Source organism: Notamacropus eugenii, chromosome 5 (genome assembly GCF_028372415.1).
Source record: "Notamacropus eugenii isolate mMacEug1 chromosome 5, mMacEug1.pri_v2, whole genome shotgun sequence".
Lineage (NCBI taxonomy): Eukaryota > Metazoa > Chordata > Mammalia > Diprotodontia > Macropodidae > Notamacropus > Notamacropus eugenii.
Genome location: NC_092876.1, coordinates 233,492,133 through 233,518,458, shown reverse-complemented (window position 1 = coordinate 233,518,458; position 26,326 = coordinate 233,492,133). Strand labels below are relative to the sequence as shown.

Below are 26,326 nucleotides of genomic sequence, written 5' to 3'. Positions count from 1 at the left end.
TGTAGAGAGCTTTGGAAGCACAGACCACTGCCTGCCATGGTGCCGATTGTTCATTGCAGTTCTGTGTGACGCCAGCAAGCTTCAGTCCCTGGATTACCACCATAGAGCACCTTCTATGTGCCAGGCAGTGTGTCTGCAGCCTGGATCTGGCATCTTCAGGGCATTGGAAAGACAAAGTAGGGCCTGGGATGTGGGGCTTGATTTTGTTGAGAGCTCTTTTGTCAGATCCTTGAGTCAGTTAGTGAAGCCATATTGCTAGTAGTGTAGGAGGCAAGAGAGTGAAGCCAATGAGTCCAGAGTAGGTATTATTTCATGGTTATTTTGTTTTTCATCTTTTGGATTCCAAAAATCCTAGATCTGGGAGACAGCAAAGTTGCTTTATCTTTGGCACTTAATTTCTATTCTGGAGAGATTTGAAAGGTCGTGGGGATCAGAGAAAATGTCAAGTCCTCCATCTTGTTCTCCTCTCTCTGAATATCCCCAGGTTTATTGCATAAATAAATCCCTCTTTCACACATGTTTCAGACAGAATGCTGTGCCCTGTATGTGACATCCTTTCTCTGTGTCTTTGTTTAGGCTGTTCCAGAAACTTCTGCCTTGCCTTTGTCTTCTGTAATGTCTACAAGGTGCAACTCAAGCACTTCCTCCTTCAAAATATTTTCCTGATCCTTTCAGTTGCAAAATTACTTTGTACTTTGAGGGTACAGAGTTGTCCTTAGAAAGGCCTGAGTTCAAGTTCTGTCTCTGATACATACTGGCTGTGTGACCCTGGACTTAATCTTTCAGTGTGGCACAATGGATCGATTACTGGATTTGGAGTCAGGAAAACTCATCTTCCTGAGTTTGAATTCAGCCTCAGATACCTACTAGCTTTGTGACCTTTGAAAAGTCACTTAATCCTCTTTGCCTCAGTTTCCTCATCTGTAGAATGAGCTGGAGAAGAAAATAGCAAACCGTTCCAGTATCTTTGCCAAGAAAACCCCAAGTGGGGACACAGAGAGTTGGACGTGACTGAAAAATGACTGATTGAAACTTCCAGGCAGTTCTCTAAGATTAGTTGCTGATCTGCATTGGTAGAAAGCATTTTCTTGTCCGTTGTTTCCTCCAGGGAAGGGAAAGAGCAAAAAATAGGTATTATTAAGCACCTACCATGTGCCAGGCATTTTACAAATGTTATCTCATTTGATCCTCACCAAAAACCCTGTAAGGTAGGGGCTGCTACCTATGTTTTACAGCTGAAGAAACTAATCTATACAGAGGTTAAGTGATTTTGCCCAGTATCACACAATAGAGTGACTGAGGCCAGATTTGCAGACTGAGGCCTGACTTCAGGCCTAGCACTCTATCCACTGCACCACCTAACTGACCATGAAATCATGGCTTTAAACAACACCACCAACAACAGAAAAGATGCTCTGCTCAGTGCCTGGCATTTAGTAGGCACTTAAAATCACTTGTTGAATGAATATTGGATGAATTAATGAAAAGGAATTTGAATAGTACTTGAATGGAAAAATCATATGATAATTAAATTTCAGATGATATTGACTAACATTACAATGTTGCTGCTGGCATCTACTGTTGGGGGAGAAATCCATAAAAGAAAAAGGCAGAGATAGGAATCTCAGGAGCACTGGTGATCTCAGTCAAATTGCTTATTTAAAAAAAAAATGTCTGGAACTTGAACTTACCAGTTGGTCAGTGCAGATGCAGAGATAACTGTGACTGAATCAGAAATACAAAACGATAATCAACTCGACCCTTAATCCCTAAGTCTCATCTTGCTGCCACTTTCTTCATTGTTTTTTTGAATTAGGAATATGTCCTTCCTCTTTCATGTAGCTGACTTGTGATAAACATTAATAAAATTGCATATGCAATTTGGTTTTTGTGTTTTTGAGGATTATTAGAAATTTATAATCCTATGGAGGGTACCAACATCCTCTTAGTCACCCAGGCTTATAAACTTAGGGTCATTCTAACTTGTTCCTCTTCTTTATTCCTCCTGTGGCCAAAATTCTCTTGTTTTTATTATTCCTCTCTGTCTCCTCTTCACTCATGTGACCCACACTCTGGGGATGGAGGTACTAATTGATCTCCTTCCCTTTAGTCTCTTCCCTGTCAAATCCTAAAAGATCAAGTCTCATTATGTCAGCCCCCTGTTAAAAAAAAAAAAAAACTTCAGTAATATTCCATTGCCTCTAGGCTGAAATACTCCTGAGCCTTACATCTGAGATCCATTGCAATCTGGTTCCAACCTAGCTGTCAATATATATGGCCATTGCTTGCTTCATATTACTAACCTCCAAGCACTCTGTGTTCCAGTCAAACCGGAATGAATACTGGCTGTTTCCTGACTACCAACATGCCACACTGTGCCCCTCTGTGTTCTTTGCCCAGGCTGACCTAGAATACATTCGCTCTTTGATTCCATCTCTTAGAATCCTCATGTTCCTTCAAGACTCAGTTCAGATGTCTGCCTCTGGGAGGCCTCTGTTCTCGCCACTTGTTGCTACTCTCTCTCTGCGTGTTACTCTGTATCCCCCCAAGAGTGCTGTAGGGATGGTACTGTTTCACTTTAGTCTTTGTAACTGCAATACTTAAGTGCTTAGCCCAGAGCCTTGCAGAAAGTAGCTACTAAGTGTATATATTTTTTAAAATAAATGTATGTCTTTGATAGCTTCCTAAAAGATATGGCAGATCTTGCCTTGCTGTGCCTTGAACATGCTGTAATAGTTTGATGGAAATCTTTTATGGACAAGACTGGCCCCTTGGCATATGATAGTCATATGACACTAGGCTTTCATCAATAGTAATAGAATGATTCAAATGCTTATGGCATTTTAAGAATTTTATAAAGCATTTTTACTGTTCATAATTGTACTTTGAAAAGTAGTATCCATAGAGAGTTGACCTAAGAATTAGGAAGATCTGGGTTCAGAGTCCAGCCTTTGCCACATACTGGCTCTGTGACCTTAAACAAGTCACTTAAAACTCTTAGGGCCCTAGGCAATTCTTCCCAGTTACAAAGTGTCAGGAAGGTAATTATTTGCATTTTAGAGATAATTTCTCACTGATAAGCTTCCTATACCAGTGAAATCACAAGTTTGGATTTTTAAAAATGTGCATTGAGTTCCATGTGACAATTGCATTTTAAAAACTATTTCCAGGGGCACCTAGGTGGCACAGTGACTAGAACACTGGTCCTAGAGTCAGGAGGACCCGAGTTCAAATCTGCCCTCAGACTCTTAGTAGATATGTGACCCTGGGCAAGTTACTTAACCCCAATTGCCTCCAAAAATTAAAAAAAAAGACTACTTCAGCATATATGTTTCAAACTACAATGTGACTTGTACCCTGTTACATTAACATTTCACTTATTCAGAAATCACATTCCTGGCAGCCTCAAGCATTTCAGAGAGAATCAGAAAATAAGGTCTCCAAATTCTAGAAACATTTTACTCCACAGGGAGACTCTTCAGCCTGTTTATTGACTCTCCATTTACACATGATGATAACAATAATAATGAGGATGATAATAATCATGGTAATATAACAATTGATATCTGTCCAGTGCTTTAAAGACTACAAAGCTCTTTTCACATATTGTTTAATTAGTGCCTCATAGCAATTGGGTGAGGTAGGTTCTGTCGGTATTAGTTCCATTTTACAGGTGAGAAAACTGAGATTTAGAGAGTTTAAGTGACAACCACGTGATCATATAACTAGTACATATCAGACACAAGATTTGATTCCAGGTCATCTTAACTTTATCCACTATATTGTGCTACAGAGGCAGCTTGGTGGTGCCATGGTGCACAGAGCTCTGGACCAGGAGTTAGGAAAGATCTAAATTCAAATCTAGCCTCAAAGACTTCCTACCTGTGTAATGCTGGGCAAGTCACTTAACCCCTGTCTACCTCAGTTTCCTCAACTGTAAAATGGAAATAATAATAGCATTTATCTCCTGTGGTTGTTGTGAGGATCAAATGACATAATACGTATAAAATGCTTAGCAAAATGCCTGGTATATAGTAAGTGCTAAATAAATGCTAAGTATCATCATCATCCTTATTATTAATTATTGTTATTACAAACCAATGAAGACAGAGTTAGAAATAGTGGTGTGGAAGAAAGTGTTTGCATCAAATATCATCAATTTTGTCTCATATTCCAAGCATATAAGAAATTGACAATTTATGATGCCAAGCACCAGTCCCCTATAGATAACTGGTTAAAGGATGTAAGTAACAGTTTTCAAGAGAACTGCAAATTATAAATAATAGCATGCTCCAAATCACTAATACTAAGGAAAATGTACATTAAAACAACTCCAAGGTTTCCCCTCATACCATGCAAATTGGCAAAGATGACAAAAGATGGGAAGAGTCCATGTTGGAGTGCTGTATGGGCATGCTGATGCACTGTTGGTGTGGCTTTTAAGTGCTTCAGCTATTGTTTGTCTCAGTCTGGAATTATGAAGGGAAAAAGCTAAATTGTTCACATTCACACTCCTGGGCATGCATCTCAAGAAAGTTGACTGAACTAAGGACTACTATGTGTATGTCAAAACACTCATAGTAACACTTTTTGTGGCAGCATGGCTGAAAACAAATAGGTTTCCATTGATTGAAGAATGACCAAACAAAACCAAAAAATGTTAAACCTGATATTTGAATGTGATAGAATGGAGTTATGCAGTAAGATATGATGAAGTCAAAAAAATGTGGAAAGATTATAAGAAGTGAGGTATCATGAAGTAAGCAGGGCCCAGAGAGCGATATACATGCACAATGATGATGAAAATGAGATGAACTGAGTATTGAAAGGAAGTTGAATACTGAGTCATGGAAAAACTGATATGGTCCTAGAGATCTCATGAAACATATTTCTATATACTTATAAAACTTGTTAATTCAAGAGGTGGCAAAAGCTAAAAATGTAAATTAAATTCAAGAAGGGTTTTCATGAATTCATTAAATATAAATTTGTAATGGGTATTCTTTTTTGAAATTTTTATTTTATGTCTTAAATTTTACAAGCATTTGTGACAATTGAGGAAAAAGAAAAAGAGGAAAACAAAACTCTTGTAAGAAGTATGCATAATCAAGCCAAATAAATTCCTACATTGACCGTATCTTAAAATAATTCACAGTAGGTAATTAAGGTAATTTCCAGATGTTGGAAAATTCAGCCTTTAAAAATCTAATCCCAGAAAATGTCCCTTGGGGCCCCAAATCATGTGCCACATTATAGTGCTTAGTAGTGTATAAGATACCTCAGTCGACTAGTTTCTTACATTTTATACTTTTTCAAAAATGTTTTTTCATTTCTATTATCTTCCAGAACATGTAGCTACCTAGCATGAAATTTATTGTATTCTAAATGCTTACTGAAACTGGACTTCCAAGAGACATATAAATAAAGGAATAAATAGAGAACCTAGCCAGTTATATACTACAATGACGACAACCCAGTAAAATTACTCATCAAAATGTTGCCCGGTGTAAATTTTTTTGGTAATTTGTTCAAGAAACAGGAAAAGAAAAGTTTTTTTTTAAAGAAAGTTTTCTATTTTAAGTTGCCTAAAAATATTTTTTAAATTTTTATTCCTAAAATATCAAGCTTCAGTTATTGGGAAATTTCATTTGTATAGTTTTTTTCTTCCATAAGATTAGGATAAATGAAACATTACTGTTTTTAAAATAATAAAAATACGAGGAGTCAGAAAATTAGTTTAAAAGTACTGAAATTACTTGGTTTTCAACACAAACTGGTGTATTATCAAAGAACCTGAAAGATATATGTTTAAAATGTACAATGTTATATCGATATAAAAAAATAGGGGGAAGGATTTGTTTCAGAAGTGAAGGGATAAGCCTTATCAAATACCTTGTTCACATGCCTTTTTTCTTCCTATTTTATAAAAGCTGGCTCACAGCTGCTTTTATTTCCCACATGCTTTTCTAAATTTTTTACATTTTTTTTCTTTCCCCCTTTTCCCAACAGCAATCTCCTGGGTTAGGCAGGTCTGTCTGGCTCCAGATCGCTGAGTCTGCTTACAGATTCACTTTGGGTTCAATTGCTGGAGGTGAGTGACATGTCTATGTGCTGTTTCAAGCCTGGGTTAATGTAACATTATCTCCTCAGAGCAAGGCAGATCACCAAAGGTGCAGTTCATTGTTCCGGCGGGCAAAGGCGGAAGGCTCTCTGAAATGCCCTTTATTTTTATCGATGATCAGAGGAATTGACCTAGCACTGCTCTGGCATTTCTGGCTCCAAAAAGTCTTCAGACCAAAACCTTGGTAATAATCTGGAGCTCCCAGATACAGTGTCCTGTTCACATGAATGATACAAGGTGGAACCCATACCAGGAATGAGAGCTCAGAACTAAAAGAGAAATATGAAAGATTTGGAGACTTGTCCTAGAAGCTGCAGGAAATAAAACCTCTCTTTCTGAAACTGTTTTTACCCCTTTCTTCACTTTGGTTTGAACTGTAGTTTATTCAATAAAAAAAAAAACTCACCTCTGCTGAATTAGTTCTTTTAATTAAATACTCATCACATGGAAGGTCAAATAATCTGAGGAAACTTAGTTAAAAGGAGCCTGCAGGAATAATTAAAATATTTGTGTATGTGTATTGTTTCCCCCTCCCCCTCCAAACATTCCTGCAAAGATGATTTCCTGTCCCTGTTTTCAAAAAGATGATTCTGAGTATAGTTCTACCCCCCAATAATCTAAAATATATTACTGTAAGTTAAAGTAAAAAATTTATGCTGGACATTAGGGGACATTTAAATGATGGACATTTAATTTCTCAACACTGGATGAGTTGCTATGACTTAGATATGCCCTTGTTCTGTTGCATATGCAGAGAAGAAGGTTTTAACCTTTCTTTCTCTTTTTACTTTGATGTTGTTTTCTTGATATGAAATTCCACTTGCTAGTCCTTCGTTCTATGCCTACAACTAAATGAAATCTGTGCTGAAATGCTTCAGTAAACTAAATTTAAAGAATTATAGCAATATATGTGTAATAATTTTTAAAAAGCAAAATCAATATGGTGTTTAAGTGCCTTGCAGAGAATGAAGGAAAAAGTGAAATGTTATAAATAGCAGTCTTATTGTTATAGGAAACTTAATTTTGATTATCTGACGCTGATTGATAATCCATCCCTTAAATTAAATACCTAAAATATCAAAGAGTATTCTTGGCAATTATCCCCTGAAGCAACTTGTATAGAACATGTATTTATGGATCCCAAAGGTAGCCTGTCATCCTTCGGCTGTGTCTAGCAAGAGAAGAGTAACGTATTCTCTGCAAGAACAAATATTTTTAAAGGACTTTTCTGGTCCTTTAGCGATTGGATTTATTTTCATCTTATTCTCTGCATTTAGTTGTGCTGTTCCTTAAGTCTAAAAATTGTTCTATTTGTAGCTGTGGGAGCCACTGCAGTATATCCCATAGACCTGGTAAAGACACGCATGCAAAATCAGCGTGGCACCGGCTCTGTTGTGGGGGAGCTGATGTATAAAAACAGCTTTGACTGTTTTAAGAAAGTCTTACGTTATGAAGGCTTCTTTGGACTCTATAGAGGTAAGTAAATGACTTTTAGCTACTCAAGTCAAATGATTGTAAAATCACTAGCAGCAGTAGCAGTATTTCGCATCCTAGAAATCAATGAATGCCTAGTTCAACCTAAGCAGACGATTCCTGTTTCTATTTTCTTCAGTCTCTCTCTCTCTCTCTCTCTCTCTCTCTTTTTCTCTCTCTTAGTAGCTAAAAATCATAATAATAGCTAACATTAATATAGCACCTACTGTGTGCCAGACCCTGTGCTAAGTACGATTACCAACATTATTTCATTTGATCCTCACAACACCTCTGGAAGGTTGGTACTGTTATTATCCCCATTTTGCAGTTGCTTTTTTCTTCTTGTTCCCTCTCACTTTTTCTTCCTTGCTGCTAGCAACATTAGCCAGGAAATGAAAGCTTCATTTTTTTCCTTCGTGCTATTTACTTCTCTTGAGCTTCTAATCATACATTTGTAATAATATAGGTCTGAGGGATACCATGAATCCGAAAAAGGCCCATGTCTACAGGTGGGAGATAACAATAAGCATTTTTTTATGGTCACTTCTTAAAGAATTGAAGAAAGGAAAAATACATCACATTTTTGCATCATCGAAGCTAAATTCCTTGAAATGAACTTTATCTCCTTTAACCCCTTGTTTCCATCCACCACTTTTTGTTTTTATTTTTGGAGAGAGATTTTTTTCTCCTCTATCCCGAGGGAGACATTTATGTATTCTATTCGATCTGTCATCTGAGGTTTAAACAACCCCTTTGGCTTTATCGTGTCCTCCTTTTTCCCCTCCTGGGACTCCATTTTGATTTGATTTGATTTTCCATTGCTTTCTAAGATTGGGAAAGTTGGAACATGAGATCCTGTCAGTAGGGAGGCATTAGAGCAAACCACAGGTGAACAGAAACAAAGCTGGGAGATTTTATTTTTCAAGGAAAACTTTCCCTCATGTCCAGACTGTAGTCCTGACTGAGTTCAGCACTCTCAGCATCACAAGCAGCAGTCCAACCTGCATTCATTTTCCTTGGCTCTGCAGGAACTTGTTTCTCTTTTGGAGTGAGAATGACTTTCATGTAAATGTTTTCACATTAGAATTTTGTGTTTCCTTCTGAAGGGAGATTAATTTTATAATCCCCTTGGGCGCCACTTGGGATTCTTTGAAAACATTCTCTGCCTGCTCAGGTCCTGGGTATTTAGGTGGTTTACAGTACTTGTTTGTTTGCAGAAACATTCTAGTCAATCCCTAGCTTATTATTTGAGTGCCCTGTTGAACTGCTCTTGCGGAAAAGATGCTCTGGGCCTTATTTGTGGTTTATGCTTAAACACGTGAAGAAAAAATGCTCTTGTTGAAATTTGGCATGGTAAAAAGAACCTTGGGTTTTGGAGTCCAAAGACTTGAGGCCTACATGTAGTACTAACAAATTTATATTGGAAGGAAAGAATGGTCATTGTTAGCTGTGATTACAAGTTAAGAGAAAAGCATATCTTTCTCAAATAGAACGTGTCATGCATTGCTAACTCTGAAGAGCCAAGCTGACTCTCTGTCCTAACCCTGGGCTTTTAAAATATTTACCTCTATAGAAAGCAAGTCCTCAGCATTTAGCCATCAAGAAAATGGTGGCCGTATATTATAGGGCTCTGTGTGTATGTGTGTGTTTTCCCTTAGGTATTTTCCTAATAATAACTTGTCTTCTTTCCTTTCCCATGACCCTCTTTACCCTATTCATGCTTGCTATCTGCTTTCCTGTACCATGATAAACTTTTAAATTGCAGATAAGAGTAAGAGATTATGCTGAAGTCTGTTAAATCTACATAACTAACCCTGATCTCTCACCTGGACTTTAGCCCCATATCACCAATTCCTTCACTGACAAAGCCTCTTGGATGTCCCACAATTATCTTAAACACAACATGTCCAATTTCAGATCCATTCTCTTTCCCCTTAAACCTGTCTGTCCTTCAAACTTCCCTTTTTCTATTGAGGTCACCACTCTTCTTCTAGTCATCCAGGTTGGTAACCTCACAGTCCCCTTCAGTTCTTCATTCTACCACACCTTCCATAGCCAATCAATTAACAAATGTCAGTTAATCTACTTCCCCAGTATCTCTTGAATCTTTCTCCTTCCTTCCATTTACACAAATACCACACTCTAGTGCAGGCTCTTATCACCTCTCATCAGGACTATTCAATAACCTCCTAACTGGTCATCTTTATTTAAGTATCTTGACCATCCAGTCCATTCTCTATTACTGCCAAAGTAATCTCAAAGCATAGGTCTATGTTATTCTCCTGCTTAAGAATCTTTGGTGGCTCCCTATTACTTCTAGGATAAAGTGAAAACTTTTTGGCATTTAGAGTTTTATAACCTGGGTTCAGCTTCCTTTTTCAGACTTATTTCCTATTAAACTCCCTTGCATGCTCTTTTGTTCCAGCCAGACTAGTCTGTTTGTCATTTTCTAAACTCAGCCTTCCATCTTCCACTTCCATGACTTTATATAGGTTGATTTCAGCATCTGGAATACTTTTAACTCTTAGAATCTTTAACTTCCTTCAAGGCTCAGCTCAGGTGCCTCCTTCAATATCTGAATCCAGGTCTTCCTGATTCCAAGATCTGTATTCTGCCCATTACACCATACTTGCCTCTCTGCCTTACACATAATGGACACTTAATAATTGTGGAATTGAACCAAAGAAACCTTGGTACTAAATACATGAATCACTTTTCTGGTGAAGAATGTTTACTGGTAGCTACTTTGAGGGAAAATGTCCTATTCATAAAAATGGTCTTGGTCTGGGAAGGGGGTGATCTCTGGTCTTACTCAGGATGTGAGCTGATAAAATCAGCTTTTTAAAATGAGAGACTGCAGTATTAGGAAAAAGACAGTGTAAACCGTGTACACAAATACACTGTGATTGTGGAGATTGTCATATATTACATAGAACTGGCCCATTATTCTGTCAGATAATTGACAAAATTGTTGACAGATTAGCCCAAGATTCTTTACATGCAACAATGAGATAAGAGAATGACACAAATCAGTACTTTATTAAAATTCTATGAGCCTTTATTTAGGCAAGTTGGACAACAAATGCACATGCTGACATGACTGTAAGGGAGAGTTAGATTAAAAGTAATAGGTGCTGATAATCATGAATGTTAGGAAGTTAAGACTGCCATCTACTGATTTTGTCTTTTAAATCAGTCTGCTCCATTAAAGGTATGTGCAGATTACGCATTTGTCATTGATAATTCAGTCTGACTGACAGTAGCCTGTGTGCACGATTACTTGCTGGCTCCCAGCTCATGGAAAATCACTCAGCAGTGTCTTTAAAGTCGGCTTAAGATCAGCAGTGAGTGTGCAAATACACACAGTTCTCATGTTCTTCCCTCCTTTACCTCCAGGGTGATTTAAAGGGAGAAGACCAGTTGTTGGGAGCATCTTTAAAAATCTATGCCGATAATTTGGATAAGCCACAGTTTTAGAAAGCTGAGTCCTTTGAATATCTGCAGGTGTTAAATTGTGAATTTTCCTATTCCAGTTTGTTACCAGCACATGAAAATCCAACCTCCCAACAATATAGCATTCCTTGTCATTTTATTAAAGACAATTTTGACATATTAATGAATAAGTATATTTATATATATGTAGGTGATTCAAGGAATGCTACACGTTCTTCCCGTTATGCTTGGCTTCCTTTTGAATGATTTGATGTCATACCTTTTATTGTCTGCTTGTTATCATTAAAGGAGAACCTTGTGAGTTAGTGTTATAACTATTCTCTTCTGTCGTACTAAATGGAGAATTCCAATAGCAGTAAGGGTCTACTTAACAAACTTATAGCTCTTTGTCAAAGCCTGCGATTTTAGTTTAAGAAAGAACTTTTCTTTATTTGTGTAGGTATATAGACTGATTAATATATTATCATTATTATTTATTATTATTAAAATTATTATTATTTTAAAATTATTTATTGATGTCTTAGGTATGGAGAGGTCCATATTTTTCATACTTTCCTTATGTATTTTTGGAGAGGTGCTGGATGAGTAGACTTAGCATGTATAGAAAAATAATTGATAAGCTCATGAAAATTGAAAATTTATTTTTGACATGAGCAGTCGCTTTGTGTACACATATGGAAATTTCTCTTATGATCTAATTTTGTTATTTGTTTTAAGGGAATTACTAAAGAATTTTCTGGATAGATGTTAATGATAATGATTCCAATAATAATGATGATAATAGAATTTACATAGCATTTACATATGTTATCTTATTTGATCCTCACAACAACTCTGTGGGGTAGGTACTATTATTATCCCAATTGTACATATGAGGAGACTGAGCATGAGAGAGATGAGGTGATTTGTCCAGAGTCTCGGAGCTAATTAAGTGTCTGAGGCAGGATTTATACTCTGGCCTTCCTGACTATAAGTCCAGCAATCTAGCCCCTGTGCTACCTAACTGCCTTCTTTTTCTGAAAAATGGATTCTTACTGGTTTAATCTTCACAAGTCTGTTACTCCTCATGATCATCTTTATTTACCTAGGTCTGCTGCCACAACTTATAGGGGTTGCTCCAGAAAAGGCCATTAAACTGACTGTAAGTAATGTTCTTTCTTTTAAATTTGGAGTAGCTCACTTTGCTTTGTATCATTTATTCAAATTTTATTAAGAAAAAAAGTGGGATTTGGGTGATTCAGAGCAGCAGAGTCTTAAAAGGCAGCTTTGACAAATGTAAATTTATAAATAGTCACGTACCACTTTTGAATTATGACATACAATGTTCCCTTGATTGGAACAAGAAAACAGTTATGTGTCTGGAGAAGGAAAAGAATATGGGAACTGTTGGGAGCATTTTTCTTACGAATCTTATCTTTTTAACCAGGTTAATGACTTTGTTCGGGACAAATTCACCCGAAGAGATGGCTCCATTCCACTATTAGCAGAAATCCTTGCTGGAGGTTGTGTAAGTTTTAATCGTGGGCTATTTACTCATTTGAAAAGAAACTAACTTCCTCACAGTCCTTTTGCTGAGAAAGAAATGTTCAGTTGCTCTTTTATCTGATCCCAGGTGAGTTAAAGCAATTTCTTCTTATTCTGAGCTGTCCTCCTGGGAAATGTCCTTTGGATGTTTTGAGCAGCCTGATTGGCTTTGAGTGGACAGAGAGGTGGCAAGGGGGAATTGTTATCAGCTCTTTGTCTCAGAATCTGCTGACAGAGCCTCACAGGGCTCTTTTTTCCCTCCTTCTTCTAAATTTCCTGTTCTGAATCACCATAAATATTGCAGAATGGAAAGAACAGAAACTTAGTTGGCCTGTGGTAGTATATTTACACTGAGTAGAACTTAAAATCAATGTGAGGTGACTGATTAATTGGGCTATTATTACCTTTCAGGTAATGGGACTGAGAAATACATTGTGGTGTAATTTTCATTCCTTTTAGGGGAATAAATTCCTTTTTGGTTTTAGCTGCACTGAGACTATTGACACCAATCTCAAATCCAATGATACAGTTTTGGCATTTACTTAAATTAGAGAGAGCAGGGCAGGGACCAGAATCTCTGTCCTCATCATTTTTTTGTGTGAGCACACTCTGGGGTTTAGACATAATCACAAAGGTAGATTTTCAGCTCAGCTAATTTTGCTTGTGGGATTGGCCCCACATTTGGTAACATTATGGTGTATTTAAGGCTAGTTTAGCCCATTTTGTCCCTGAGAACTCTAATAACTTCCAGTTGAGTTGGCTGACAGGCCAGAATAAACCCTCCTCAGCTGGTTGTGGAACCTGAGGTGATGAGGTTGATGACCTCTGCAGTTTTTAATTCAGGGAAGATGCCCTGGAGGGCCAGAGAGAGAGGCTGCTTCTGGTTCTCCCTGATTAGGTTTGGCAGCATGGCACATACCTGAGTCCTCACCTGTCAGCAATATATGTTCTTATGGAAAAAGCAGCTGTGTGTGTGTGTTGTGAGAAAGGAAAACCACCTTCACTGCCAAAAGCAGCTTCTTTTTCTGGAGCATAAGTGGTATGCACAGAATGCAACATGTGCCCAAGTAGTCTACAATTCTCATTTCTTAGGTCCTCCACCCCTACCCACATTGACTACTATCATATTTTCTTTGCATCATTTCCCACAATTCACTAGTCCTTTCTCCATATTCTTTCTCTTTTCATGCTTCTTCTCCTTCGCATCTAACCACTCCATAATCCCTTTTGTTGGACTTGTTAATGTGCTGTAATAGATAGAGGTTGGAGCTAGGATGACCTGGGCTCAAAATTCACCAGAGACACTTAATCCACATGTAAGCCTGGGAAAGTCACTTAAGCTCTGGTGCCTTAGTTTCCTCATCTTCAAAATGAAGGAGACTGGACTCGATGGCCTCTCAAGTCCTATTCAGCTCTAAGTCTGTAATCCTATGTTCATTATTTATCTTCTGTCCCATTAGTATGGGCTCTGCCCTAAACCTTCTTCTCTTTCTATACTCAGAATCACAGACTTTCAGAACTAGAATGGATCAAGCCTCTCTTTGGACAGCCACTTTCCCAAATCTATATATTCAGCCCTAATATCTCTCCTGAGCTCCAGGCTCGTATTAATGTCTGTCTGAAGGGGCATTCTCTAGATGTTTCAACAAAATCTCAAATTCAACTTAGGTAAAATGGAAATCATTACTTTTCTCTCTAAACCAGAGGTTCTTAACCTTTCTTTGTGTCATGGACTCTGGCTCCTACCTTCCTTCCTAATCTTATTTCATATTGTTCTTTTTGAAGAATTCTACTTTCCAGAGGAATTTGACTATTAGCTATCTCCCACACTTGACACACCATCTCAACTGCCTTTTTACATCCATATAAAACATCCTCATTTCCTGAAATGCACTCCCTCCTCTCTCTGCTTTGAAGAATCTTGGATCTTCCTGGGAATGCTCAATTCATGTTGATCTGTGAAGCCTTCCTAGAATCTGCCCCAGCTGTTAGTAATCTAACCTTCCTCAACTTGTATTGTAGTTATTCATGTCTTTGTATCTCTCCCTTGGAGAATAAAAGTTTGTTGAGGTTAGGGCCGTATGTTTTTTTCTTGGTTATCTTCAGAATCTTACATGTTTGTTGGCTTGTGTTGTTGAATTTATGAGAGAACATTTTCATACCTTCAGAATATTGGTTTTGTTTTTGCTTTGCAAGTTTTCTCTTGCTAGTTCAATATTAAATAACTGTATCATTGTTGAATGATATATAGAGTTTGTCTATCAGTCTATATATGATTGAAGGAAGGAACAGATGAAGACTCGGACCCAGAATTAAACAGGAGGAGGAAAGAGGGCTAAGTTGTCTTCTGGAAAATCGCAAAGCTCCTTTAATGACCTTCATATACCTGCCAGAAACAAAGGCCTTTTTTTTTTTTTTGCCAGTAGTTGTATTTTGGGATGACATGAACAAGACTTGCATAGGATAGGCTATGGGTCATGGAAAATACACTGCTATCTCTGGAGAGTTGAAAATGAGTGGCACACAGAGGGCAATGGAAAGGCACTGGTGAGTGCAAGCAGGTAGCATCATATAACAAATAAGGAACTTCAAAGAAGAGAAAAATGTCATCAGAACCATTAGTAAGTGAAAAGGAGGATGGTTTGGTTATGTGGTTAGACTGAGGGATATAACAGGTAGATAGCCCTAATTCTCCACTAGTATGTTCTCAATTGCAAGAGAGTAATGAAAGCCTCCAGTACATTGGGTGGCCCCTTGTGGCAGATTTTGGGATGACATGGACAAGACTTGCATAGGATGGGCAGGCTTGGACAGGTTAAGACCACAGCTTCATTGGAGTTTAAGCATTTGAAAAAGAAAGTGTGAGAAATATTTGTGTTGGGGTGCTATTACTTCTGTTGCTGCCATTTTGATTTTCATTTCTTTAGAAAGTTCACAGCCATTTCATAACAAGCAGAATTTTTCCTAGCTGAGGAAGAAAGGAAGGAAGAAGGAAAGAAAGAGAAAAGAAAGAAGGGGAGGTTGATTTTTCTGCTTTGGGTTGCTAATTACTGTTCTGTTTACATTTGTGGAATTTCTAAAGATTCTCGTGCAGGTGACTAAGCCATTCAGATGAGATGAGAAACTGAGCCACAGGAATGAGGTGGTTAAAAACCTAGCCAGTTTATTTTCTCATTAGTTACCTTGTTCGTTATAGGATGTGTCTTTTCTTTAGGGAGCTTATTTAAAGACTGGGGCTTTGGCTAGGCTGGGCTGATAATCCCCTGTGAAGTTTGGAAAGTGTGGAGGGTTATTTTGATGCTCTAAATCTCTTCTTTATTTATGATTCATTTCTGAAGACCTACTGTCCTTAGTAGTCTTGGATTGACTGATTAAAAATTGATAGCTCATGGAACAGAGGCAGGGTGGACCTTTGACAGGGATAAAGTTAGGGACTTCTTCCTGCTTTCTGACCCTTTTCTCGTTTCATCCTCCTCAGATGCCCAGTGTCCTTGTACATGCTCTACCCTTGCTACTCCCTCCCAAATCAAACTCACCAAGGACTGAGTTATAAAAAAGATGAACAAGGCTTAATGTGCTACCTCTCACAAGGGACTTGCCCTTTAACTTGGAATAAAACTATTTGCCAAAGGAATGCACTTCCAACTGCAAAAGTTTTAGGCATGATTTGTATGGCAGGGAAGGTATTTTTTTTGTGGGGAGATTTTTTTTCTCCCTGAAATCATCCCCCTGGGAATTCTTAGTCTTGGGATTTAGTTGGTAAAGGTGTAGTTTTAAAAGTCCCTGGAGCTGTAGGGCTGGATGTTGTTGGAGCAGCCAGCACCCTGCTTCGAAGGATCAAGGGCACAGCATCTTCACAGTTAGAGAAAAATGCTGCCATTCTTCCAAAATAACCTAATTACAGTTTTTAAAATGCAGCTAATGCAAGTTAATCAGGAAGAGACAACCTAAGCTTTGGCACAGTGGAGATTGGCTCCTCAGGGAGTTGGTCTTTTGCAGCAAGACACTCTTCCGAGAGCTGGGACTTGGGGGTTTTGTGTGTGGGAGAGAAAATCCAAGGCCCCAACTCTGATCTCAGGGGAGGTAACTTTTTTTTTTTTATCATGTCTGTAAAAGTTGGAATAAGACTTTCCTCTCTCAGTAGCTTTCAGTGGCTGGTTTTCAGGACTGTTAGAGCTTTTGCTTTGCTCAGCTCTAATCTCACCTAATAATAATGAACATTTTCAAAATCATTCTATAGACTTAAAAAATGAAATAAGAAAAGACTTGTCCTAAAGTTCGACACAAGCAATTTAAAATACCCGTGATTTCCCAGGTGTGGCTCTTCTCCCCATCACTGCAGTTTGTAAGCTTTCCCCACCTTAGTCTTAATGGGTTTCTGAACCCCAAGATTCATCCTTTGGTGGACAACCCTTTCTGAACTAAATTAAGCTGGTTTTAGGGGAAACAGGCTCACAGTTTCCTAGGTCTGTTCTCTGAGCTTTTGTAGCTTGATAAAACCTATATGTCTTTTAAGAACTCAAATTCTCTGTATATGTGGAACCTATATAAAATTGCATGCTGTCTTGATGTGGGAGGAGGGGAGAGATGGGGAGAAAACTGGAACTCAAAATCTTATGGAGGTGAATGTTGAAAACTAAAAATTAATTAATTAATTTGAAAAAAGAGCTCAAACTCTACACATCATGAGTAGTTTGAGCAGTCAACAAGCAATTAAGTAATACACACACATACGCGCACGCACATACACACACACACGCACAGACAGAAAGAGGAATTGTGCTAAGCACTGGGGATGCAAAGAAAGCCACAAACATAGTCCTTGCCCTCAAGAAACTCACATTCTAATGTGGGAGACAACATGTAAATAACTGTACATACAAGATAGATACGGTGTAGGATTTTAGTGGTGGGCACAGTTAATTGTAAAGTTAGAACCGCAGTTAATCAGCCCCCTGCCACAATTCTGTGAACACAAAAGGTACTGAATAAATGCCTCATGGTTCCATTGGAATCAGACGTCTGGCTCATTTTTGCATTCATCATGCATCTTGTGTCTGATATAGACAGGCCCAAAGCTTATAGTTAAGGTCAGTTATTCAGGGGTGAGATTAGAAGAGCTTGACCTTCTTGACCTCCTCTTTCCCAGTAGAGGGTCTTTGTTCCATGAGCCATGTCAGAGCTGGGAAAAAAGAAGGAAGGTCCTCTTCATAGAGAAAACCCTGAATGATGATGATAGCTGATCTCAGTCCTGGAATATCACACATCTAGTGAAAAAGAGAACCACTTGCATTAGCTTTCATTTATTTTATTGTGAAGATTTGAAACAAGGTTCCTTAGAGTAGTTTTATTCACTTTGCCACAATGCCAGAGAGAGATGTATATGTTCATGTGTGGGCTTCACATGCATGCACCTATACATGCCAATATAAATGTTTGCTTTTGGATAGGCTCCTATTCACAAGGTTTATTGTTTGCTTGATTAGAGCCTTTTTTGTGGTCAGAGGTATTTCCATGTGACAATATTCAATGAACCCTGGTTTCCTAGAGTGAAATACAAATCTCTTTGAAAATACCTATAAGCAAGGCATGGGTTTTTTTTAAATTTTAAGAAAATTAACTTTTGAAGTAGAATATAAACAGAATCAAATATATAATAATGGAATTGATGGAATAATAGAATATATTATTTAAAAACTATTTTTTGAAATTTTCAGATTATTAATCTAATTTGTAAACATTAGCCAGCAGTCTTTAGCCATTGATGTATAAGGTATTTATAGTAAAACCTTATGATTTTGAACTTTGACAATTTAAAATTTATAATAATTCAGATGTTTGACCAAAATTTACCTTTATACTGCCCACAAACTGAACCAGTTCTTTCTTGTTGATTTTAGAAATATAATTTCTAAATTATAATTTCTAAATTATTCTAAAATATAATTTTAGAAATAGAATCATAGCATATTTACATGTAAATATAGCACTATCTAGGTCACCCAGTGGGAAGAGTGCTGGAGTTGAAGTCAGGAAAACCTGAGCACAAATCTAGGCTCAGATATTTTCTAGCTGTGTGATCTGGGCAAGTTATTTAAGTTCTCTCTGTCTCCGTTTTTTCACCTGTGAAATGGGGTGCATACCCACCGGGGTTGTTTGTGAGGACAAAAAAAAATTAAGAGGGAGAATATTTGTAAGGAGTACTTTGCAAACCTTAAAGTACCATAGAAATGCTACTTTTTATTACTAAATGACATATGCCCACAACAGATGTATGACAATAATGATAGGGATGTCCCCAAACGCTGGCTGGAAGGACCAGGAGGCGAGGTGGGTGTGAGGAGAACATTCAGAGGTCAGGCCACTGGTTGGAAAAAATGCCAAGAAAAGGGAAAAGAAATAAAACTATTGAAGGGTATTTTAGCGGAGAAAAGACACTTCCTCCCTTCCTTTCTGATGGGGAGGAACAATGCTTGCCATCAGGCAAAGACACAGAAATCGAGGATTCTGTGTCCCAGCCCACCCAATGGGCTCGGGCCATGGAAGAGCTCAAGAGGAATTTTGAAAATCAAGTTAGAGAGGTGGAGGAAAGACTGGGAAGGGAAATGAGAGGGATGAGGGAGAAGCATGAAAAGCAGATCAGCTCCCTGCTAAAGGAGAATCAAAAAAATCTTGAAGAAATTGGCACCTTGAGAACTAGCCTAACTCAGCTGGCAAGGGAGGTGCAAGGGGCCAATGAGGAGAAGAATGCTTTCAAAAGCAGAATTAACCAAATGGAAAAGGAGATTCAAAAGCTCACTGAAGAAAATAGATCTTTCAAATCTGAAATGGTACGGATGGACGCTAAGGACTTTTCGAGAAAGACAGATATCTCAGAACATACCGCGCAGATTCGAAAAATGGAAGATAATGTGAAATATCTTATTGGAAAAACAACTGACCTGGAAAATAGAATCAGGAGAGACAATGTAAAAATTCTGGGACTACCTGAAAACCATGATCAAAAGAAGAGCCTAGACATCATCTTCCATGAAATTATCAAGGAAAACTGCCCTGAGATTCTAGAACCAGAAGGCAAAATAAATATTCAGGGCAATAATGATAGGGATAATTATAGTTAATATAGTTACCTTACACTTGTTATGTGCCAGGCCCTGTGCTATTTGCTTTACAATTATCATCTCACTTAATCCTCACAACAACCCTAGGAGGTAGGTGCTGTTGTTATCCCTACTTTACAGTTGAAGAAACTGAGGCAAACAGAAGTTAAATGACTTGGCCAGGGTCACACCACTAGTAAGGGTCTGAGACTAGATTTGAATTCAGGTCTTCCTGATTCCAGGCTTGGCCCACTATCCCTTGCACCACTTAGTTGACCTTTTAAGCATTTATAAAGCACCTACTGTATGTCAGCCACTGTGTTAAGCACTTTGCAATGCATTTGATTGTTATACTAACCCTGTAAGGTAGATACTGTTATTATCCTCATTTTACAGATAAGGAAACTAAGGCAAATAAAAGTTAATTGACTTATCCAGGGTTACATAGCTAGTGTCTGATTTATATTCAGGTCTTCCAGATTCCAAGTCTGGCGCTATCTACTGTACCACCTAACTATAGTAGCTATTATTACATAAAAGTTCTGGGTGAATCAGGAACTAGGGCCCTTTGAAATATACCAAAAACAAATCTAAATGTGTTTTCTCATTTTAGGAAACTTGTGGAAAAACAAGTGAAAGCAAATTACGTAGATTTTCATGGCAAAATTCAGACATCTTAGCAGGAACTAATACATTTGCTTCCTTCCTTTCTTCCTTCCTTCCTTCCTTTTCTATTTTGGCTTTTGAAGACCTCAAAGCAGAATTCGGAGACACCTTTTTTTTCCTTTAATGTTACTTGACGTTTGTCATGGGCAAATTGACACCTGTTGTCCAGAAGTCCGCTTTTGAAATGGGCTTAATTTCATTTCTTTTTTTCTTTTAAGGGATAGCCATTTTATTTTACTTCCTAAATGCACTTTTACTTTTTTTAGCTTTTCTTTAGTATTTTATTTTTCCCCAGTTACATGTAAAAACAATTGTTAACATTTGTTTTAAAACTTAATTTCATTTCTTTTTGAAAGATTCTCAGTTACAGATACACCTCATTTTATTGTGCTTTGAAGATAGTGAGTTTTTTACAAGTTGAAGGTTTGTGGCAACCCTGCATCAGGCAAGTCTATCGAAGTCATTTCTCCAACAGCAAGTGCTCGCACTGTGTCACTGTGACGCTTAGTAATTCTCACAATATATCAGATTTTTTCATTATTATTGTATCTATTGTGATGATCTACGCTCAATGATCTTTTATGTTGCTATTCTGATTGTTTTAGGTGCCGCAAACTGGAAGAACTTAATCTATAAATGCTGTGTGTTTTCTGACTGCTCCATCGAGTGGCTATTCCCTTCTTTCTTCCTCTCCTTGGATCCTCCTAATCCCTGAAACAAAACAATATTGAAGTTAGGCCGTTCAATAACCCTAGTATTGCCTCTGAGTGTTCACGTGAAAGGAAGTCAATCAATGTGGCAAACTTTATTGTTGTCTTATTTTAAGAAATTGCCACAGCCATCCCAACCTCCAGCAACCAACACCCTGATCAGTCATCAATCACCAACTTCGAGGCAAGACCCTCAACCAGCAAAAAAGATTACAGCTCACTGAAGGCTAAGAGGATAATTAGCATTTTTAAGCAATAAGACATTTTTTAATCAAGGCATGTAAATTTTTTTAGACATAATACTATTGCACACTTAATAGACTACAGTATAGTATAAGCATAACTTTCATATGCACTGGGAAACAAAAAAATTCACGTGACTTGTGTTATTGCAATATTCACTTTATTGTGGTGATCTAGAACTGAACCTGCAATATCTCCAAGGTGTGCCTGGATTTGGGCATGGCCTATCTGGAAATTCCCAGATAGGTGGAGATTTAGAACTCTAAACCTTTTTAGAGCTGATAGAACCTTAGAAGTTAATCTAGTCCAGTCCTTTCCATTGATAGATGCAGAAACTTGGCATACTGTCAGTGACAGAACCAATTCTAGAATTGAAGTCATAAATCATAAAGTTCTTGGAATTCAAAAAGTCCTTGGATATCTATTCTGACTACCTCATTTTACAGTTTATGATATGTTCCTAACTCTCTGATCTCTGGTGGCCTCTCTAACTACCTTCCTGCTCTGCCTAGAGAAACTTCTACCCTGGTAAATGTCTCTTGACCGTTATTTCAGGAAAAGTCCCAACCATGCTTCACTCCTGATTCTCTGACCATCTCAATTCTTCATAGGCTCCCTAACCACCTTGCTATGAAGGATAATTACCTCTCCCTCCCTACTTCCCCAATTTTGGAACCATAAGCCATTATCAAATCAACTCTGCCACTGTTTCTAGATAGGGTGGGTCAGTACATCCCTGTAACTTTCTGGGCTAAATGCCTGTCCCTCGATCTTACACTCTCTTTTGTATATTGTCTTTCCTGTTAGATTATAAGCTTCTTGAGCCTTGCTTTTTGTAGTTGTATCCATAGTTTATAAGGGCTTGATAAATGCCTTTTCATCCATTCACCTATACCAACTACACCATTCAATAGCCATCATGTTTTCCTTTTCTTTCTCATTGTTAATATTATTTTTTTTGCTACTTAAAAGGAGGCGGCGTAAAACTGTAGAAATTAAACTCTGTGAGTTTCAGTGTTACAGAAGTAGCTGGTTTAGTGGATACCATGTTGAACTCAGACTCAGAAGGCCTGGGAGTGAATCCTATCTCAGATGCTCACTAGCTTTGTGTAAAATTAAGCAGTTGGATTTTGATGGCTTCTAAAATTCCTTCCAGATCTAAATCTATGAGGTAGCCTAATGGGTAGAGAGTTGAGTCTCAAGTCAGGAAAGACATGAGTTCAAATCCAGCTGTAGACACTTGCTAGTTGTGAGACTTTGGGCAAGTCACTTAACCTGTTTGTCTCAGTTTCCTCATCTGTAAAATAGGGATAATAATGACACTTAATTGGAAGGGTTGTTGTGAGGACCATTGTTGTAAAGTACTTAGCACATAGTAGGTGCTGTATCAATGCAAGCTATTATTATTAATCTTTGCGTGGTTGTGTCTGTTTGTGGGAAAGACACAGACATCCTCTCTGCCTCTTTGTCATTATACTCCTTCCCTCCAATAGTGTGATTAGGTTGAGTCTGTCTCAGCTACTAATTCTGTGGTTTTGTTGGTTTGAGTTACAACTTTAAATGTATGTATTTTGTGGTCAGTGTTGTGCTGGGAGATATTGAGTAAATTGTGGTTATCCGACTAAGGAACTCAGAAACAGCATGTTTTCCAGCAGGAGTGCAGGGACTTTGTGATGGAGGACTTTGTTTTTACCTCTTGTTCTTTAAAAATTAAAAAAAAAAAGACTGGATTGAGCATTTGTATTCACATTTTTGTGGCTAGTGGGAAATAGCTCCTGTCCAGGAGGCCACAGTTCAAAGTAGGAAGTAAACAGGGGACTGAGGGTAGGAAGGATCTGACCACTCCTTTGTAGACCTTGCCTCTGGGGTGGAATCAAAAGGGCAAAGGTCAAATGTTGTAGGATCCTTTCTGTAGCCCCTCCAGCCTCAGGCAGGTCAGGAAGGGTTTGTGCCTGGATTTCCATCTACTGGCTTTCTTTCCTAACCTTTGTCGTCAGATTTATTTAGTTTATTTTCTCATGGGGTTGGGGGTTGGGGAGAGGTGGTGGAGAGTTAGAAAGAGGCTGATTTTAAATGACATGAGGTTAAATAGAAGTGTTGACGACTTAAATTTCTGTTACATAGGAATAACCCCTATTCAAAATGAAATTTGTCAACTGTTGAGTTCTCTTGTAATTGATTTAAAGCAAAGAAATGACAACTTTATGTGGAAAATAAAAGGATAGAAATCAACTTGAATATGAGTATTTGACCCATTTTCAGAGAAGAATCTGTCCTGTGTGAGTGGGAACTCAATGGTGACCTCATCTCGTGATGATGAAATAAAACAGTTTGAAGCCCTTGAGCCATTTCGGGGAGGGGGGAAGCAAAAAACCCCGAATTTAATGGCAGGTGGCTTGTCATCTATTTTCTACCTTGGTATAAGGGAAAAAAACATTGAAAACATCAGGCTTGAAAATCTCCATCTGAGAATCGTGGAACTGCCTGTAATTACCAGTGGGTTGGGTTTTTTTTTAAGCTCAAAGTCTGGTACTTTGGGTTCCATGGTTTCGTTGCATAGTAGAGGGTCCTCAGGGGTCATCAGGCCCAACTTCCTCATCTTCAAGAAGAGGAAACTAAATGAACCCTAGAGAAGTGACATGACCTGTCTCAAGTCCCAAACTAAGGGACAAAATTCATTTTCAAACCTAGGTTCTAGGACTCCAAAGTCGGTGAGGTCTCATACTGCCTTTCCTATGTCCGGACATTAGAAAGTAGCAGAACAAGAGAGGAATAGGAAAGGAATGGAATTTTATGGTATCTAAAAAAAGGGACCAATCTGAAGAATACAAAAAAAAAAAAGAGGAAGTCAATATCCCGGGATGCAGAGTAAAGGGATGGGGGAGGGGGGGTTAACAATTTTCTCGTAAGACATATTTAACTACCTAAGTTTGAAATTTTAGGTCCATACTTAAACTAAAAGGACACCTCTTCCAAGAATGCTTTGTTATTATTGCTAGTAATTAATGAAATAAATAATTAATGAAAACTGATTTATTATATAGTATTTTATAGTTTTTATAGCATTTTACATGCATTATCTCACTTTGTGGGCATTGGCTCACAACAGTCCTGTGAGGTAGGTTCTAGAGGCATATAATCGCCTTTTTATAGATAAGGAAAATAAATCTGGCCCAGATAGTGTCAGAAATAATCTATAAGCCCAGATCTTCCCACTTTCCTCCAGGGCACCATTGTCAAACATGCAGGCCATATATTGCTCCAGAGTGGCCCCAGACCAGAGTAAAATGTCACTGGGAAATATTTAACAATAGAAATAAAAATACAATATGACAAATGAGGCTAATTTGTGGTTTTCTAAGTCAATAGGAGGCCTGCAAGGACGCCTTTCTATTTGACTTTGATTCCATTGCTGAAAGAGATTTAAGATTTCATTGCTTTTAGACATGTTATTTTCTTTTTTTTCTGAAATTATCTAATAACCTGAATAGTATATCTATCTCGGATTGTGTTCATCACACAAGCTGATATTTCTTTTCATTTTAAAAAGCCCTCAGAGGTAATGTAATTGCAATATGCTACTCTGCATCTGGTAAAGCTTTAGAACCCGTAGCTGTGAGACATACCCATGACTGTATGAATGTTTTGAACCCAGCAGGGACTCAATGAGTATCTTATGGCTTACTCGTGTCTTGGAAGGGGCATGTAAATATCTATACATGTGAATGCGCACTGGTCCTATTTGGTTTTGTGGAACACCTGAGCCATAATTGTACATACTATTACTTGCTAAATGATAGTAATGAAGAAAACCAACAATTAGTCTTTTTTTTTAAAAAAAAAAAAACCAACCTCTTTGTCCACCTAATTGCCCTGCTTTGTCTGTGCCTTTTTAATTTTCAAAGAAAGCCTCAGGCTAGTGTGGTGGATGGAGTTGTGGACTCAGTCTGGAAAACCTAGATTTGAATCCTACATCTTATTAGTGGGGTGATCCTGGAGGAGTCACTTAACCCTCTCTGAACCTTATTTTCCTTATCTGTAGAATGAGGATGATAATAACATCTGCCTTACTGGATTGCAGTGCACTTGTACATACGTAAAGGAGATTCTATATGTAAAACACTTTGTAGACCTTAAAGGGCTGTTGAAATGTTAGCTGTCAAGATGATGGTGATGATGCATAGATCTCATCCTTGCTCTCCTCAACACTCTCCAGTGCCTTTAAAAAAATTATTTGATTTTTAATTTATGGAATAAAACAAGCATCTCCATAACATAGTATAATAAAAAATGACTGCACATGAAACTGCCACTCTTTTACATGCAACTTACTATTCCTTTTAAATATATAACAAAGTTATCACATAAATTTCTTTTTTTCCCTGGTGCCTTTTTGTTGTTTACCAAGTCCATGCTTTTCTGTCTGGTATCCAAGACTATTAGCAAGCTATCTTAATACCCTTAATATACACACCAATCACTCTGGGCTACTCTGTTCCCTGAACTCTCTCTGCTCTCTGTACTTTTTCTCTTCTTTGCTCATACTGTTCTTTATATGTATACATCTCATTCCCCTAATAGACATTATAGTTGTCTATGTCTGTGTCCTGAATTCTGCCTTGTTTCCAGTCTCTAAATTTCATGACTGTATCTTACTTAAATTTGGCATCTTCCCCCATGGGTACCTAAAAATGTTTATTGAATTGTATACCTCACAAAGTAATTTGGTGAGTTGCTTGAAGGAGTGGAAATGTCAATTTAAAGAGGAAGATGAGAGGGGACTAGTTTGAAACTGGTCCCATTGTGGGAAATGAGAGAGGGACATTACTCATTTGCCTGGCAAGATGTTATTATTTATAATTGATTAAAAACATAAACTAAGTTCTCATTTATTTAAATGTAATATCCCCACTTAGCGAACATTATCCAATGGCTGACATTGTCTAATAGTCCGCAGTTTTCTGTATTGTGATCAAAATATGTGGTTTTGTCAGCTGTGGTTTTGATCTACTTTAGAAAACGGAGAACATTTGGAT

The 26,326-nt window shown here is 37.8% G+C and overlaps 1 protein-coding gene across 3 annotated transcripts in view; it reads left to right on the top strand.

Moving 5' to 3' along the window:
* Positions 1-26,326, top strand: part of SLC25A12 (solute carrier family 25 member 12) — a 115,146-nt gene that overhangs the window by 77,611 nt on the left and 11,209 nt on the right. For all 3 annotated transcript variants that reach the window (XM_072612304.1, XM_072612305.1, XM_072612306.1), the window contains 4 exons: positions 6,010-6,091; positions 7,439-7,597; positions 12,136-12,188; positions 12,474-12,554. In XM_072612304.1, the coding sequence (XP_072468405.1) occupies positions 6,010-6,091; positions 7,439-7,597; positions 12,136-12,188; positions 12,474-12,554 (375 nt within the window). The remainder of the gene's footprint in view (positions 1-6,009; positions 6,092-7,438; positions 7,598-12,135; positions 12,189-12,473; positions 12,555-26,326) is intronic.